Source organism: Zootoca vivipara, chromosome 6 (genome assembly GCF_965207765.1).
Source record: "Zootoca vivipara chromosome 6, rZooViv2.hap1.1, whole genome shotgun sequence".
In the NCBI taxonomy this organism is placed as follows: Eukaryota; Metazoa; Chordata; class Lepidosauria; order Squamata; family Lacertidae; genus Zootoca; species Zootoca vivipara.
In genome coordinates, this window is record NC_142589.1 from 23,415,466 (window position 1) to 23,427,395 (window position 11,930).

The 11,930-nt window shown below is 49.5% G+C and overlaps 1 protein-coding gene across 11 annotated transcripts in view; it reads right to left on the reverse strand.

Moving 5' to 3' along the window:
* Window positions 1-11,930, reverse strand: part of KCNAB2 (potassium voltage-gated channel subfamily A regulatory beta subunit 2) — a 104,244-nt gene that overhangs the window by 32,292 nt on the left and 60,022 nt on the right. Inside the window, exon 1 of one of the 11 annotated variants that reach the window (XM_060276126.2) lies at window positions 3,713-4,002. The exons of the other annotated variants lie outside the window; for them this stretch is intronic. Within the exon in view, the coding sequence (XP_060132109.1) occupies window positions 3,713-3,918 (206 nt within the window). The 5' untranslated portion in view covers window positions 3,919-4,002. Of the gene's footprint in view, window positions 1-3,712; window positions 4,003-11,930 lie in introns of those variants that run through there. 11 annotated transcript variants of the gene reach the window in all.

An 11,930-nucleotide genomic window follows, 5' to 3' on the forward strand; every position in this document is an offset into this window, starting at 1 on the left:
TCTGCAGCATACATTTAGAGGACATCCAGTGCACATTTAAAATGCATAGCTTCCCCTAAGGGATCCTGGGGACTGTAGTCACCCCCTCGCAGAGCTACAGTTCCCAGCACCCTTAATAAACTATAATTCCCAGAATTAATTGGGGGAAGTAACGTGCTTTCAATGTGCATTGGGTGTGTTTGAAATGTATGGTGTGGCCCTGCCCTTATAAGGTTAATGCAAAAACTGTTTCCTGACGTTGCACTGGCTACCCCAATTCACGAAGGAGGATCCCTTTTCTTACAGAACTACTGTATGTAAAAACCATTCCGGCTGCTGCTACGGAATTCTGTGTTTACAAAGGACCAAACATTAAACACAAACTTGCTCGTTTGCTTGCAAAGAGCCGGTGGGTTTGTGTGTTTTTACATGAACCGCTAAATGGCGCATGTTGCTGGGGTGGGGGGCAGGGGGTAGCGGGAGCAAAACGTTACCTCCCCACTGCTTGAAGTTTTCCCTGCCCCCTCCAAACCTGCTTAGTTTGGGTATCAAAGCTAGAGTAGTGAAGGTGGTGAAAATTAAAGCAACAGAAGTAACGCAAAGGAGGGCAGCAGATTTCATTCACGTGTCCTGCGTTTAGGGACACACAAATGAACACAACCACCCCATTACCCAAACGATCTTTACAGCTAAAACTACAAATGTGCGTTTAATGCACAGAACTGGTTTGGCCCTAACACAATCGCAAGCATGTTTTCTGCTGCTGCAGAGGGGACCCGAACAAATGGATTCAAATGAAAAGGAAGGAGATTCAAATGAAAAGGAAGGCTCATCCACACTTCCTTCTGAGCTGCATTTCTAGGCACTTTAAAGTTCCATGTCTGAGCAGTGTCTGTTTGTTTGACCCAGTGCTTTCCCTGGGAAAACCTGCATTTTACAGCTGAATCAGAGCAAACAGCAACTGGGTTTTCCACGGACTGCTGTTTGCTCTGACCCAGCTGCAAAACACGAGTTTTCCCCAGGAAAACACCTGGAACAAGAGAAACCAAACACAATGCTTGGATACGGAGCTTTAAACCCTGGAAAGCGAGGTTGAAAAGGAAGTCTGGGTGAACCTCGACTGAATGTTAGGAAGAACTTTCTGACAGTAGGAGCTGTTTGACAGTGGAACAGACTCCCTTGGAAGACCATCGGGGGGTTTTGAGCAGAGGTTGGGTGGCCACCTGTCAAGGATTATTCCACTGCGATTCCTGCATTGCAGGGGGTGGGGCTAGATGACCCTTAGGATCCCTCCCAACTCGACAGTTCTTAGATTCCAAAGCCTGAACCTGTCCATCACAATAGGATGAAGGTGGTTTGTCACCATATTATGTCACTTTGCACATGAGCTGCAATGGCAGACAAGCATTATAAGGAGGCCAAATTTCCAAACAAGGAGACCGGAATTGGCCGAGGTTCAGCAGTTTAAATATTTCCCTTTCAAGTGAAGTTTTCACCTGTGACATTTTTTTGGGGTGGTGGAGGTACCCATAGTATTTCTTCAACATTCTCTTTTGCTGTTGTAGAAATCCAGGAAAGTTGCAAGGTTGTTCACCCTCTCCGGTTTGATGAAAACCCACTGACTATTAATGCAGGAACTACCTGATGAAATTCCTCGTTTCAGCCAGTTTGCTTTGAGTTACATTCCTCATGTTTTTACAGGTTGTAAACGTATTTTCTTTTTAATAAAATGGAACTAGAATAATAGCATTTGCAATTTGGTCAGGGTCACCCTAGATATTGACTGTGCAACCAGGAAGAAACAAATGATATCCTCGGAAAGTTTAAAATACACTACTTTACAAGTTTTTCAGTGGATGTTTTAATCAGGTATGGCTAATTTTCAGTATGACCTTTTCAGGGTCAAATGCGTCCTTGCCCGCCTCACTCTCTCTCCCTGACTTCTGCATGAACTCAAAGAGAAAGATGCAAGAACAACTCCACTCTCAGCTGATTGGTGCAGATTAGGTAAAGAGCAGAGTGGGCAGCCTATCACCTGCTCTCTACTCATTAAATGTGATTCAGCAGCAGCAGCAAAAACAAACAAGCACCCTAATGCAGTTCCAGGCTGTTTCAACTATACTTCCGTCCAGATCACTGCCTATCCAGAGGCAACAGAAGGCAAGGAGAGGGATGGGTGGGGAAGGAGCCCACAAATAAATTAAAGTTAAATTCTGCAACCAAAATTTAATTCTGCAACCAAAATTTAATTCTGCAACCAAAGTTAAAATCTGCAGAATGAATCTACCCTATCTATTAATCCATCCATCCATCCATCCATCCATCCATCCATCCATCCATCCATCCATCCATCTGTCCTGCTTTGTAGTTTCTCCCCAGCTTCTCCTTGCTTGAGGTGGGACAAGGAGATTTGTAGGGCTCTCCTACAACCCCCATCACTGGGAACTCAAAAGAGCTGGACCCTGCTCAGGCTTGAGTTTTCACCAGTCATTACCAACATGCTGCTCTGCATGCAGAAGGCCCCCGGTTAAATCCCCAATGGCGTCTCCAAGCAGGGCTGGGAAAGGCACTTCTCTGAAGCCCTGCTAGTCAATGCGGACAGCACTGGCCTCGGTAGATTTGCAGAAGGGGGGTAAGCTCAGTGGCAGAGCACCTGGTTTGCATGCAGATTCAATCCCCAGCATCTCCAGTTAGGACTGAGATCTTGAAACCCTTGGAAGCTGCTGCTAGCCCGTGCAGACAGTACTGAGCTAGATGGATCCATGGTCTCACTCGGTAGAAGGCAGCTTCCAATGTTCCAATGAATAATAGGCTTCATACCAAAATACAGTTTCTGGCGTTTCCTCAGCCTACCTTCGCAGCCTTTTTGGCAACAGCCAAAAAAAAAAAACAATCGACAGGTGCCATTACATCTTTGCCTTTAAAAACATTAATTACAACTGGCCACTGTCTCCCCTCCCACCCACACTTTCTAATAACCAAAGCAGCAGCCCTGGGGCTGCCAACCTGGAACAGTGATGTGGTGGGCATTGGTTTTAACCCTCCCCCCCCTGGAACATCCCCACTGAAAGCTGCTCTTTGCCTCTGAAGCCGGTACCTGAAAAATATATATGCAATTTTCAGGGGGAAACCAGCACATGTATAGGGAAGAAAGGATTAGACTCCTTCCAACCTGCTTCTTTTGTCATATCCAGACAATGGCCAGCCAGTTGTAAGCCTGCTTTTCAAAGTTTGTGCTTTGGGGAACTGTTATTGTAGCTCAGTGGTAGAGCATCTGTCTTGCAGACCAAAGGACTCAGGTTCAATCCCCAATGGCATATCCAGGTAAGGCTGGGAGAGAATCCCTGCTTGAAACCCCGGAGAGCTGCTGTGAGTCAGTGCAGGCAATACTGTGCTGGATATTTAATTCAGCACTTCGTTCAGAACCATAAGGATTGGACCCTACTATTTGTAGGTAAGTGGCTGTAGCTCAGAGGCAGAGCATTTGCTGTGCAGGCACAAGGTCCCAGCTTCAATCCCCAATGGCCTCTCCAGGTAAGGCTGGGAAAGATTCCTTGCCGGAAAAACCCTTGGAGAGCCACTGTTGGTCAGTACAAGCAATGCAGAGTTGGATGGAGCAATGACCCAAGAGTTTGGCTCTGGGAGTCTCCAGAATTTGGGTTCTGCTCCCTGCACAGCGACCGGTCCACAAACTCTTCCTGGAGGTACGGCACTTCGCCCACCCTCCCCATACCTGTATTTCATGCCAGTCTGCTTCACACTGGAGTCGCTGGAGGACGGGGCGCTCTGCGCGGAGAGGTGCCCCAAACTCCGGGCCACCATCGCCACTGCTCGGAACCGACCCCGCGTGCTGGGGCTGTTGGCATTCTGCCGGTTGAGCCGGTCCTCCGCACTCCGGTTCTTGATGTTGTGGTCCGAGCAGACGAAGGACACTTGCATCCTGCCTGCTTCTGGTGTCGCCTCCCCGACCTAGAGGTTGTCCTGGTCTCCCCTGACTCTGTGTCCCCGGTTCTCCGGGATATGTCAAAGGAGGAGGAAAATCTCCCACAGAAATCTTCTCTCCAAGACCTGGATTCTCCTGATGCAGCTGCAAGGAGGCTCTCCCGGAACAAAAAACCCAGAAAAATAACCCCAACGGGTCTGTTACCCCATCCACGAGTGGCAAAAAACAAGGGGTCCAGGTTGACCACCCTTCCAAATAGCAGCCATCCTCCTTTTCCTTCTGACCCAGTTCCTCAATCTGGCAGTGTGGCGACTTTGGGCATCTCCCTAGGGTGCTTCCGTGGGCGAGGGATCCCCGGCGCTGGATTTCAGTTTAATTTGGGAGCCGCAGCCGTCATCTCCTTGGAGGGTGATTCCCCCACTGTGACTCTCAGGGGGGACTGAGGAGCTGCGTCACCGAGACTCAGATGGATCCAGGAGGAGCAAATCTCTCATGAGAATCATCCTGATTCAGAATGGAGGGAGGTAGCAGGGGGAAGGACACTGATGATGATGATGATGATAGGGAGGGAGGGAGGGAGGGAGGAGTCTTGCCTGCCTTTGCTCAGATCCCTGAGCCAGTTCATTCACTCACCAGACACGGTGCTGGGTTTTTGGAGCCACAAAGCCCGCTGTGGTTCCTCCGCTCTGGCTGAGACTCTGGAGGCTGCTGAGCAGCTGGCAAAGCGCATCAAGAGAGCCGAGCTTGGCAATTGGTGGACAACAAAGGGACAAAGAAGACTTTTAATCTGGAGTCAGTGCTCCAGTGTCTTGCCCAGGCGCGGTGGCTGCTGCTGCTGCTTCCCCCACCCCCAGACACCCTAGCCCTGCAGCCAACCCTCCCATCTGCTCCCTTGCCTCCTCCACCCCCGCTCTCCCCCTGAGGCTTGCAGAGGGATGATGACAGGAAACTAAATTTAGCCACAAAGCTAAGAGAGATCCCATCCTTTCCCAAGCAGCCTCCTTCCTGCAGGATCGCAAGAAAGAGGAAAGGAAGAGAGTTGGAATATTTCACCAGCCCCAGGGGAGAATCCAATGCAAACCATCTGTTAGGGCTTCGAAGCAGGACAGAGGAACGCCGAGAGCTGCCTTATTCTGAGTCAAACCAACTGGTGCACCCAGCTCAGCTGTGTCTGCACTGGCTGGCAGCAGCTCTTCGGGTTTCAGACAAAGGACAGACCCAGCTCAGGCCGGAGATGCCAGGGTCTGAACCTTCTTTCAGGAGCTGCATCCCTGCTTTCTGCCCACACCTGAAAGAATTTGTTTCATGAAAAATGGCCTGCTTGCCCTCACCCCCACCCTGCTCCCCCAGCTACAACAGGGCAGGATGATCTGCTTGCCTCTCAGGCATGTTCCTTTTGGATTGGGTGAAGGACGGTGGGGTGGGGTGGGGACTGACTTTATTTGCTGACTCTGCCCTGCTCGGCAGCAGTCTGCTGGCTTCTACGCATTTATTTAAAGCACTTTTTTTTTAATCCCCCGGTTCAGTAAGAAAAAGGCACCCAAATGGCTCTGAATAGGAAGACAGCCTGTGCCCTAAGGCTTATAATTTAAAAGATGCAGCACAAAAAGAAACAAGGGTTGGGAGGGAGGAAAAGGACACAAAACTCAGGCACAACTAATATTAATGCTGGAGGTCACGTGTGAGTGGGGAAGGTTCCATTGACCCACCTAGCAGAGGATGGTCTTTACCAGGTCAAGGGAACCTGCAGACCTTCAGATGCTGCTTGGACTCTATCTCCCATCAGCCCCAGCCAATGTCAAGGGGTGGGGGTGGGTTGTGGTCCAGCAACACCTGGAAGGCTGCAAGTTTTTTGTCCCTGGTCTGCACTGACAAACCTCCTCCAGGTTTTCAAACCCATTTCCCCCGGCCCTACCTGAAGATCCTGGGAGTAGAATCTGGTGCATTCTGCATGCAGGGAAATCTCTCACAAGAAATATCCAAAGTGGTGATGTTGGGTTGAAGTCCAGTAACTTTTACTCAGTGTAGACACATTAAAATTAATGGGGACGATTAGCTCGGGTCCATTCATTTCAATGGGTCTGCTCTGAGCAAAGGTTAGTTGAATATAGCTCGTGGATTTGTATTCAATGAAGTGTTACTCAGAGGACACCCAGTGAAATCAATGGGCCAAAGTGGGTCACAACCTTTAATCTCAATGGTTCTACTCTGTGTAGGAGTAACACTGGAAACAATCCGTTCCACAGTTAGACTACAGAACTCGCTCCTGCAGGAGGCAATGCGGCCACCGGCTTAGAATGCCTATAAAGGGGATTGGACAAATTCATAGAGGAGGATAATGATATCAATGGCTACTAGCCATGATGGCTGTGCTCTGCCTCCATGGCTGGAGGCAGTAATGTTTCTGAATGCCAGTTGCTGGAAACCACAGGAGGGGGGGGGAGAGCTCTTGCACTTGGGTCCTGCTTGCGGGTTCCCCATTGGGGCATCTGGTTGGCCACTGTGAAAGCAGGATGCTAGACTAGATGTGCCATCGGCCTGATCCTTCCAATGCCTCTGGCATAACCTGGAGTCCCACGGCATCAATGATCTATAATGAAATCTGTTTGGTGTCAACTCAAGAGGAATGTTCCACCTACAAAGGACTGTCTACTCCGGAAACAGCCTTCCTTAGTCTCCAGAGAGCCACCAGCCTGACTAGCAAGAGACAAATCCTGGTACCTCTCTCATGCAAGGCTTGTGCTGGACCAGGGGGTTGCCAACATGGCGCTGAAACTATGCTTATGCTCTAATGGCACCCCCCCCACACACACAAACAAGGCACTGCCTCCCCGCTCTTTTTGTCACAGAAAGGTCTGCACTCTGCAGCAGGGGCCTTTGGCCCCTCTTTAAGAGGGAGCCCATTATTATTATTATTATTATTATTATTATTATTATTATTATTATGGGATGCCCAAATGTGGACGGGCTTTGTTGCTGCTGGGTGCAGCATGAGGAACCCATCTAGCATTCCGTAGAAGGCAAAGAGCCACAGCGGGGTGCATTGTCGAAGGCAAAGGCATCAAGGGAGACGTAAGGGGGAAAGATCGCCTTGCTTAGCAAAACGAGCCTCTGTGCATTGGGATCTCTGCTGCAGAGGGATATTTCTCTGCGCTGTTAAGCAGCGCTCTGCGCCTGCCACGCGCAACGCCCACACAAGGATGAATTAGCACACGGCAAGTTGCTCCTGCCCCGCTCTGCCTCCGGGGCATGAGCTGACACAGAGAGTTTATTCTGGTGCCTTGGCTCTTCCCTGAAAAGGAATGACGGGGCAGGAGAGGGGGAGAGGGAAGGAGGCATTTGAAGAATCTGCCCCTTCTGTTTTTCTCCTTGTCTTTATTGAATTCTCCCCAACACCCCCCCCCCCAAAAAAAAGGTTTCACCCAGGCTTTTTGGTGCTGAAAAAGTTAGTCAACGCTGCATGTTTTCCATTTCATTTATTGCATTTACACCCCACCTTTCCCTCGAAGGAGCTCAAGGTGGCATATACATGGTTCTCCCCATTGCCATTTAATCGTCACAATGACCCTGTGAGGTAGGTTAAGTTGAGAGGCTGTGATTGGCCCAAAGCCATCCAGTGAGACACCCATGGCTGAGTAGGGATTTGAACCCTGGTTTCCCAAGTCTTAGTTTGGCACGCCAAGCTAGACAGGCGAGTCCAGCACACTCTGATTCTAGGGTCAGAGATGCCATCTCAGTATCTCTGACCTCTCCTAAGCCCACACCAACTTCTTCCAACATCGATTCATTAACCATTTTTTATAAGATTCAGTGATCACCGAATGCCTGGCGTTTCCTCCCTTCTGCTTGCAAGCTCCTTAATCCATACAGCCAACGTAATCCAGATTTACTTCAGCTCCTGATTGCAGCACTCAATTCAATTTGGGGAAACTATTTAAAAAACACACAAAAAAACCCCAAATCCACAAAGACCTCCATGCTCCTGAAAGAAGAAGGGATGGTGATCCTGCAGGCTCATTGGTGAGGCAGTTGCGAAAAGGAACAGCTGCTCTTTGGATCTCTGGGGCAAGCAGTGGCAGGGGAAAGGATCTCATGGATCCAAAGAATTAGCTGGTCTGGAGCAAAGGAAAGACAGGAACCAGATATCTATCTCTCTCTCTCTCCCTCCCTCCCTCCCTCTCCCCCCATATGTGTGTGTGTGTCGGTCTGCCATCACACATCCCCCATTGGAGGAACTGTAGTGCCTCATCCACAATCCTGGATTTGCATGACATCAGCAAAGGGTTGAAGATGAAGGAAGGGGCATGAAAGGGTGTGAATAAGAGGAACGGGTGCTGGCTTCAAACTGGTGGTTTGTGTGGAAGTGGGGGTTGCACAAAAGGAAGAGGGAGGAGCCCTGGCTGGTGACCACTGGACGCTGTAGTCCAACAATCTCTGGAAGGCCCTAGGTCAGGCATCCCCAAACTGTGGCCCTCCAGATGTTTTGGCCTACAACTCCCATGATCCCTAGCTTACAGGACCAGTGGTCAGGGAAGATGGGAATTGTAGTCCAAAACATCTGGAGGGCCGGAGTTTGGGGATGCCTGCCCTAGGTTGATCAACTCTGTTCCAGATGCTACGTTTGTTTCCAAGGAAAAGTCGAGGAAGAAGAAAACAAAAAAAGCAAAACCTTTAGCTTTTGATTATATGGAGATACAGAGAGAAGCAAGAAGGCAGGATTTACACAGCACCTTACTTCAAGTAGTCCAACCAATGAGTGTGCTTCTGTGTAATATTTGCCATGGGGATCTCCCTGGAAAATGTAGCATCTAGAGCAGAGGTGATCAATCTAGCTCCCTCTAGAGCCTGCTGAACTACAGTGTGCCTCATTCCTGACCACAGGCTAAGGTGGCCGAGGGGCCCCAACATTGTAAAACGCTGGTCTAGGCAAGGCCATACTTGAGCACAGTAGAGGCTGGCACCATTAGGGTGAACTGAGCACTTCCCCACTAACTTTAGTCCACTTTCTGCCAACCACACCCTCCTGCCTCTGACACTGAGATGACAGAGCCATTTCCAACCCTGGATGACCTCATTTCCCCAGAATGTGCAGCGCATGGGGAGCTCTCCTTGCTACCACCTTTCCACCCTGGGGGAATTGTGTTGCCATCCTTAAGAGTTTGAAGGCTCTAGCCTGGACATCACAACAGAGCCATGGTCTCCCCAATTCTGTTGGGAGCCAATGGTTGGCAAAACTTTGAACAACTGGTTTTCTTGCAGCAGAGATGAAGCTGGTCAACCAGACTGAGCTGTGGCCCTGTTAAAATCTCTTAAAGTTTGTCTGGTGCTGTATCAACATTCAAAGGTCTCTCTAGCTGTAGTGCCATGTGGAGCTGTCCGTGGTGCTGAATTCCCCCCCCCCCCCATCTGGTTGCAATCACTACGTGGACTAGAACTCTTCCCATCTAAGGGCTGAGGTAGGACAGCAAAGAGATGGTTTGGGTAGCTGCCTCTCAACTCTGGAATTCCTTTCCCATGGAGAACCTGCAAGGGCCTGATCCTGTGCAACCTCCGGAACCCCATTTGTCTTCCTTTAGATAGCCAGTAAGAGTGTAATAGGCAGTTAATTCATGTAGCTGGAAGCTTTGTGGTTAATGTATTACCCAATCCAAGGCAGTGAAATAAGGTGAGCTATCTGTGGACCTTTAAAATCAGATGCAGCATAATTTTCCAGGATGGCAGGTGAAGTGTTGCAGATTGGGGGAACAGGGAGACAGGAGAAAAGGGAGCTCTTATCTGATACCCCTCCCAAGAGTGATTTGCTGGATTCATACCTTCTCCATGTTAAATGAGCCTCTTGAGGGCTTGCAGATCGGAAGGATGGTGGTTTGAATCTGCACAATGGGGTGAGCTCCCATTGCTCTGTCCCAGCTTCTGACAACTTAGCAGTTCAAAAGCACACCAGTGCAAGTAGATAAATAGGTACTGCTGCGGCAGGACGGTAAACAGCGTTTCTGTGTGTTCTGGTACCTGCCACAGTGTCCCGCTGTGCCAGAAGCGGTTTAGTCATGCTGGCCACATGACCCAGAAAGCTGTCTGTGGACAAACACTGGCTCCCTCATCCAGTAGCGAGATGAGTGTGGCACCCCATAGTCGCCTTAACTGCCCAGGTATCCTTTACCTTTTACTACAAATCAAGTTAAAACACCCATATCCACCACTCTTTCACACAGATTACCATATTTTTCCATGTATAAGACAATGCTTTTTGCTAAAAAAAAAAACAGGGAAAAATTGGTTGTCATCTTATACATGGATAGTGAATGCAGAGGGGGGATGTGCAATTAACGGCAGCAGCAAGCAGAAGACTGGAAGGAGTGATTGGGCAGGTGATTGGCTGTGGCTGTGGCAATTGGGCAGGCGATTGGCGGCTGTGGCGAGGCGGGCAGGTGATTGGCAGCTGCGGCAAGTGGGCTGGTGCATGGCGGTGAGCGGGCAGACAATTGGTGGCTGTGGCGAGGTGTGTGATTGGCAGTGGCTGTATTGAAGTGATGGGCAGTGGCAGGCAGACGGGTGAGCGATTGACGGAAGTGACCTCCCCCCAAAAGCTCAACAACTTAATTTCTTAATTTTGGATGGGGAAAAAATAGAGGTCGTCTTATACATGGGGGCGTCTTATACACGAAAAAATACGGTACCTCTTTCCTTTCTATAGTCTCAGGAAGAAACATAACTCTTTTATGCAACTGGTTCTTTTCCCTGGGAGCAGAAATGCAAGCATTTGAGCTCATCTGACACCATGCCTGTAACACACCCAGGGTTGACAGCGGCAGATTCAGCCATTGAAACTCATCAGTGGGAAATTGCTTCCTTTAACCCCACCCATTTCCCTCATTTGGATTTTGTTTTCATTTGTGGGGTTTAAATTAAGCTCTCCGGCAAGGATTTCTAATCTTTGATCAGAATCGCATCTCTTGCTTTACCGTTTTCCAAAACCCAGCATGCACTTCAAAGGCTCTGCGCAAATTAAGTTCAGCTTTCTTTGGGAGTTTGGGGTGTGCCCTTGCTTCAGGAAGTGCCATGGCTCAGTGGGAATGTTCCCTGCCTGGAACCCAGGAAAGCCACTGCTAGTCAAATGTCGACAACACTGGCCTAGATGGACCCGTGCCCTGACACAGTGGAAGATAGCTTCCTGCCTTTGGGAGTATCTCCTAGGAGCCTACAATTGCATAGTGTTGCCTGTAGAATCCAGCATCTCACCAGACAAGTAGGCTGTTGATATGTGTTTTAATCTGGTTTTTAGTTTATCAGCTTTTTTATTTTTTTAAGGTTTCGGTGGTCCTGACGAACTTTCAGCTCCCCGCCTGACTTCGCAGGCCCCAGGAGAGATCAATAATATATCAACCCTTATTAGGCGAGTGTAACCAGACACGCTCCCAAACATCCTTCGATCCGTCAAAACTAATAAACAGAGCCACTTGAAATATTCATGGTCCCTCTGCGCCAGGGCAGGGAAGGGCATGCAATATTCATGGGATGCCAGCTGCTTCCGCCCTCCAAGTCGATCTGCCAGCTCGATGGGGCATCTTGGCTCTCAGGTTTTTCTCATACAAGGCCTGGGGCGGGGGGGGGGGGGGAATTGCCAGCCCTTGCCTGCAGGGTGGTGGGTTGCTGAACAATTCTTCCCGGACGCAGGCGCCCAAGGGTGGAAAAGGCAGCAGGGCTTTGAATAGCTTAGCATCACAGCAAGCGCTTGGCATTTGGGGCCCCTGCCTTCGTTAAAGATCCTGCTCTCAGGAAGTGTGTGGCTGGAGGGGTGGGCAGAGGAGGAAAGCAATGCCCTTTCAAGAACAAGGACTGCCATTTCAGAGGTGGGATCAGAACCAGGATGAGCCACAGGAGCCAGAGTTCAACTGTGCACTTGGAAATCTTCATGAATTATTATTGCACCCGTCCATCTAGGAAGAATGAAAACGACAGGACAGAAGAGCTTGGATCAGGCCAAGGATACATCTAGTCCAGCATCCTG